Source organism: Physcomitrium patens, chromosome 9 (assembly GCF_059467195.1).
Source record: "Physcomitrium patens ecotype Gransden chromosome 9, ASM5946719v1, whole genome shotgun sequence".
Lineage (NCBI taxonomy): Eukaryota > Viridiplantae > Streptophyta > Bryopsida > Funariales > Funariaceae > Physcomitrium > Physcomitrium patens.
The window spans coordinates 16,741,136-16,747,006 of record NC_143418.1 but is presented as its reverse complement, the minus strand read 5'-3'; the positions used below and the strand labels follow the sequence as shown (position 1 = coordinate 16,747,006).

General features: G+C 44.3%; 1 protein-coding gene across 6 annotated transcripts; it reads right to left on the bottom strand.

The window, feature by feature from the left end:
• Positions 1-583: 583 nt before the first annotated feature.
• On the bottom strand, positions 584-5,048 carry LOC112286422 (LOB domain-containing protein 4). Of its 6 annotated transcripts, XM_090253288.1 has the most exons (4): positions 4,881-5,048; positions 4,604-4,745; positions 1,826-2,463; positions 584-1,486 (listed from the first exon to the last, which is right to left on the bottom strand). In XM_090253288.1, exons 3-4 carry the CDS (start codon positions 1,985-1,987, stop codon positions 1,133-1,135), a joined length of 516 nt encoding a protein of 171 aa, XP_090109414.1. In that variant the 5' UTR covers positions 1,988-2,463; positions 4,604-4,745; positions 4,881-5,048; the 3' UTR covers positions 584-1,132. The 6 variants fall into 6 exon arrangements, with proteins under 6 accessions (XP_090109414.1, XP_090109415.1, XP_090109413.1 ...); XM_090253289.1 differs by having other exon boundaries at positions 4,556-5,048; XM_090253287.1 differs by having other exon boundaries at positions 4,604-5,048.
• Positions 5,049-5,871: the final 823 nt, after the last annotated feature.

Genomic DNA, 5,871 nt, shown 5'->3' with positions numbered 1-5,871 from the left:
GATGTTGTTAATCTCTTGCAAGTTATCGCATTTTTTAGGGCTCCTTGAGGAGCATCAACTAAGATTTCTAACTGTTCCAGTGCTACAAGCTCGCTCTTCAAATGTGTTCACATTCAATTTTGAGTCTTACCTGATCTCAGATGTTACAATGGTCAAAGTTCCGAATGTTGACAATAACTGGCCAAACCCCCTTGCACGCTTCTGAAACAGAAAGCTATACTTGTTCGAGACATTTCGTTCTAACGCATAGATGCATTCAATTTGTTGAATTAGTTTATCCAAGATTCTATTCCGCGTGTGGACTGTAGACTGCTAAATTTTGTGAGTAACCGGAGATTCAAACTTAGGGTTTTAGGATTATGCAGAAATCGCAAGTAAATTGTCATTTAAGTCACCTCGCAATGAACATACTCAAAGTTCGTAGAATGTTCATTGCGTTGGGCTTTAACTTCAGCTGCACCGAGCACTGCATCAGACATTCTCTTAATATGATAAACTGACGTGCTGCCACAGCTTCGGTGGGTGAAGCCTGAAGGTATTTTAAGCATAGCTTTCCGCATTCCGTAGCGTAATTATAAAAAAATACGGGCCAACAATGAATGTAGTTAATATTTATAGAATAAAACAAATACAAGGGGCTATTGGTAAACATTTTCGCAGTTCACACTAATCAAAGCTACACCATACCCAGAAAAACTAAGTAATCACTCCATGCACGTCTCTCTGGAGGGTCTCATACAACAAGCTGCAAGCTCGTGATAATCTTCCGGAGACAGAGGCATGGGGATGGAAGCCGAAGTTCACAGCTGAAGTCTAAAGGGAAAAAGAATCGTATGCCCTGTAGCTCTTTTACACACAAAGTACATGTACAAGAAAGATGATGATGATGATGATTGATCGTCATCTTCACCGCCACTGAACCGGGACAAGTTTCTCTACAAGTCGCGACGTAGTTCGGGCGAGGTACCGAAAGTGAACAAAACGGTGAAACTAACACAGCAGAATTCCAGTTGGTATCAGGTTACGAATACGGCGAAAATGCTTGCACGAGGAAGAGATCCGAGGTATAAGTACAACATCCCACAAAAAGGTCCGAAAATATTGATCGACTAGTCAGGAAAGTAGAACCAAGTCATGTCCATAGAAGCTCCGCAAGCTCCGAGTTGTCCATGCGGTGGTAGTAGGCCGTGGGTTTGTGGTAATGGTGAAGTTCAGGCGACTGCGGCTGCAACGGAGGTGACAAGCCCTGCTGGTAGGAGCCTTGCATGTGATGCGGAGTGCCACAATCGGAACTAGACTCAGTATTGTGAATGCGCATGCACACGATCTCTGCGTTGGCCACTGCCAGTTGGGTTTGTAAATGTGCCACTTGCTGTTGAAGAGAGGAGATAGCTCCAACGCAACCATAAACAGGATCTCGAACGCGTGCATCAGCTTCATAAACCATGGAACTTACAGCATCTCCTCGCGCCTCCACAGGCAGCTCCTGGTTTCGAGGAAAACAACAATTTATGCAAATCAGGACTCTGAAAATAATGAAGAATTTACTGAATGCCTTTCGAATCTTAAACCCTCGAAAATTCAGAATGAGTTTAAAACAAAGGAAATATGCGGTGATCTGGCTGTTAATCTTCAGGCTGGCTAATATCCGCTTGTGTGTACTTCTTCTCAAATACTCCAGTCGAGTACATCAAGATTGACGTATTTGAAAGATTCTGGTACAGGTCCCAGAGACGCCTGACATCGATTACATGTAAGATGTAAGTGTCGACAGAAAACAAGCAAGAACGAGAAGGGAAGGATTTTGACTGCATTAGCGTCATACCTGAAGCATCTTATTCACATTGGCCGCACCAAAAACCTTGTGGACATTTGCGAACTTCTGAGGCTCGTCGGGAGGAAAATATGGCGCAAACACACAATCACGAGTACATCTTCGTCTTAGCAACTTGCAAGCCGCGCACGGAGACATGCCGGACCCCGCCATTTATATTTATAATCTCTCACCTGCCTGAGTATCACTGCTGGAAACCTTGAATATTTGTGCTGAAATCTTTGAAGGTGTTCTAACTAGAAGCAGAAATGGGGATCGGTGAGTCGTCTACGATTTTCCTGAACAGTCAAGATCAGAAAACATAAACAAAGAACGAATCTTATAGACTAGTCCCCTCCCTACCTAGCAGGATCAAACTGCGTTCTTCTCCAATCTACAATTCTTGTCATGTGAAGAGAACTACTTGATCCATACGACCGCGCAATAATGCATGTTCAGCATGGTGAGATAAGTTTTTGGGAGATTAGGTGGTTTTTTTGCAGCCGGAGCACTAAAATCATGCTCATGCAACTGCTGGGGGGCGGAGGTCTCCCCACCAATCACTCGGACCTTCTACAGCACGTACTCTTCTGCGGATCAGAAGGTGCTCATGTGGAGTAACCACCGAGGCTGGCAATCAGAATCAGTTGCTGCACATCCAAATAAATAAGAAGAGCGATCAGTCCAAATTCTATTCGAGAAGTTTCAAATCTAGATGGCGACCTCAGATAAGCTGTAGTCTGAAGGAGCCAGTCTCACTCATGAGTAGAAAGTCTTACAGTAGTACTGTTCAGATCCAGAATGTGGGCTCTGCACGAAACGAAAGTTATATTTATAAATTTTCCTAGTTTGGCTCCGAGATGGATTTGCGCTATCCGCAGCATCTACAAGGAAAGATGCCCGCATCATACGTACTCGATCGCAAGCAGAGTCAAGTCGGAGGTATTCGTTGGAACACATGCTCCAGAATCACAAAGTGACGTATTACTCGAAATGGGCTCATCACATTTCGCAATCGCCACTAAGAATGGACATAAGACAATCAAATATGGAATACCGCGTTGTCAGCGGTGTTCTCGCTGATTCACATGGGACCAATGGGTCGGTAACCTTTACCAAGAGAATTTCTAAAGAAAGTGTAGTCTTATGAAGGCAGCCATATGGACCCCTGACATACGCTATACAAGTACCAAATCTATTCAAAGACACAATGCGAGAACACGCGCTGTAATCGTGGTCTATCTTGCAACAAAGTATATCACGGCAATATACTTGCTTCAGAGGAGAAGCACATGATGGACTCATTCGAATCGGAAAAACGGGACATAAATAACGACTCAACATGTTCAGCTATTGCTACAATGAGGACGTAAAGAAATGCTTTCGATTCGGAGTTGCGCGAATCGGCGCGGCGAACTAGAGTTAGAATGCATCCCTGTGCGTGTAACATTCGAGGAACCAACTGGAGATGTGGAGTCCAGGTGCATGCGAAGACCAACTGACGACACAATCACGTCAGACTATGGTCTAGCGTCGTAGCTTGCGGTACTCACCAACTTCGCAGCACTTGACTTGATGGCACTCCTTGTGCTCAGAATGCAACAATGGTGCACGGCTCATCAAATGGCGGTCTCAGTACGCGAGCATCGACAAAGTGTCGAAGTGCTGGGACACCGCGAATGAAAGAGTACAAGTGGAGCTACTTATAGAGAACAGTAGAATGTTGACAACTAACTACCGACGAGTTGCTGCAGTAACAAGGCATTCAAAGCAAATTCGTCTGTGATTTGAGTGCGCTCAGCACCTTCGGGCCACAGATAAAGATTCGCTGTACTTTTCTGCGATTGATCCAGACACAGACACCTTCACGCACCTTGAGACCTCACAGACGTTTATGCTGAACTGTCTTGGACCTGTCCTATCAACCAGCACCTGCACGCAGAGCGAAGTGTGGTGTCGTGCAATTCACCACTCTGACTTTCTAGAAATAAGGTGCTACATCAGCGAATTCACGGAGCGGCACTTGCACATGTTGACAACAGAGTCAACACGACCTGGACGGCCTGAGCGACTTTACTGAGTTGCACCTCCAAAATTGACACACTTCAGTACATCCACTGAGGGTGCGAGACTCGGAGTGGTCAACCAGCGATTTTCGACTATGATGAGCTCCTGAGACGCTCCTGCGTTCTTCGCAGCGGGTGTCAGAGCGAGATTGTGGTCATGTGCGGGAACTTAAAGCGCGGACTCCACAATAGCTCATGGACATTACCAGACATACCCCGAAGCATCAGACGACAATCACTGCGGACAATGGTTAAAACGAAATCACGCCCCTGTGGACCATCCACCTACTTGCTATGAATACCCTTGACCATCACACCGCTGCCACCGCAACTGAGTAAAAAATATTACTAAGTTAACTTCCAACATCAACTGGTCTCGACGTTTACCATATCCATCAAGGCACAGCCAAATCCTGTGTCAGGTGAACCCGCCTCAACGACCATACAATAAACACCACAATCGCCCTCTGTGACTGAAGCCAAGACTGCCTCTTTTTCAGGATCCGGTTTGCATGACTACGGATTGATCATTCCTCCCTCACACACACACACACACCCCCCCCCCCTCCCCCAATATTACTCCTCCACGCCTCAACACAAGTACATTTATGCCGTCGGACCAACACTCCCTGACCTCGTTCAGAACTGGAACTCCATTGTCAGAACATATCCTCACCTCAAACCCCGACAGGCCCATGACTCCGCCACTGCTACTGCAACTCACCTCCACTATAATGCGGTTAATCCACCATCCTGTCACACCCACTGGTCTTGGTCACTGGCAGTAGGAACCACCAGAAATTTGCTGCGAGTCTGCTTTGAACGAACCAAACAAGCCAGCTCCACTCGACCAGGCGCTCAACTTGCTGGGTGGCAACAAAACAAACGTTGGTGATCATGCACATAACAATCGCAAGCTCCCGTGCGGGCAATACTCTTGGAAATCGTGCGCCAACTGGCTCAGCAATTAGCCACAATGGAGGGCAGGAGAGGAGCAGAACCAAGTGGAATTGTAGACTCGGAAGGCTGTCGGAGATTCACAAACTCTTGGCCAGCGGTGCCCATAGCTGCTGCAAAAATCAGCAACGCCAAATATATCACACCGCAACTTCCATTGATATTCGAATGGGGGTTCATAGTGGGAGAAGCGCTACGCCCGTACCTCTCTCGTCGAAAAGGCCGCGAAAAAGGTTCTGATGCCTCTATCAGCCGCCTTCACAACGATAGTGACATGGGGGATGCTTACGATGTTGCCATTTGTCGCTCCCGGAAAGGGGCATTGCGCAAGTTCGTTGAGCCTGTCTTGTTCAATGGCAAATATACTTTTGAAATGGACTTTTTAAGGGGACCAGTCTTTGATACCAGGGTGGAGGATACTTCCACATTTTTAGTTTTGCCACTTGCACCCCCTGATTTGCTTCAATAATCAAATCGAATTATAACTATTAAGTTACAAGGACAAAGAAATAGACACTAAAAGGGTGAAACAATACATACACACAAGTAGTATTGCCACGATTAAACTATTCCATTTCCTAAATCTGAAAAATTCAATCATTCCATGAACTGTTGTTCTTTAAAATGTTTTTTTTAATGTTTAATTTTGGAAATAAATATAAATTGGTTGGAAACTTGTTTAACTCTTCTACCATCCACAGAGGTATGGACATATGTAGTGGGTTGTGCTTTGGGTTTTTATTTTAAATCTCACCTCCAATTATCTTTGATGAAAAACCATAAAATTGTATTGTGGAACCAATAGAAATTTTGATTATAAAATATACATTCTAAGATGGTTTTATGTGTGGCTGTATATATATAGATATATATATATATATATATAGAGATATATATATATATATATATATATATAGAGATATATATATATATATATATATATATAGAGATATATATATATATATATATATATATAGAATGTATGTATGTTTGTATTCAAGCATGGAATATCACAATCCTTAAAACTTTACACAT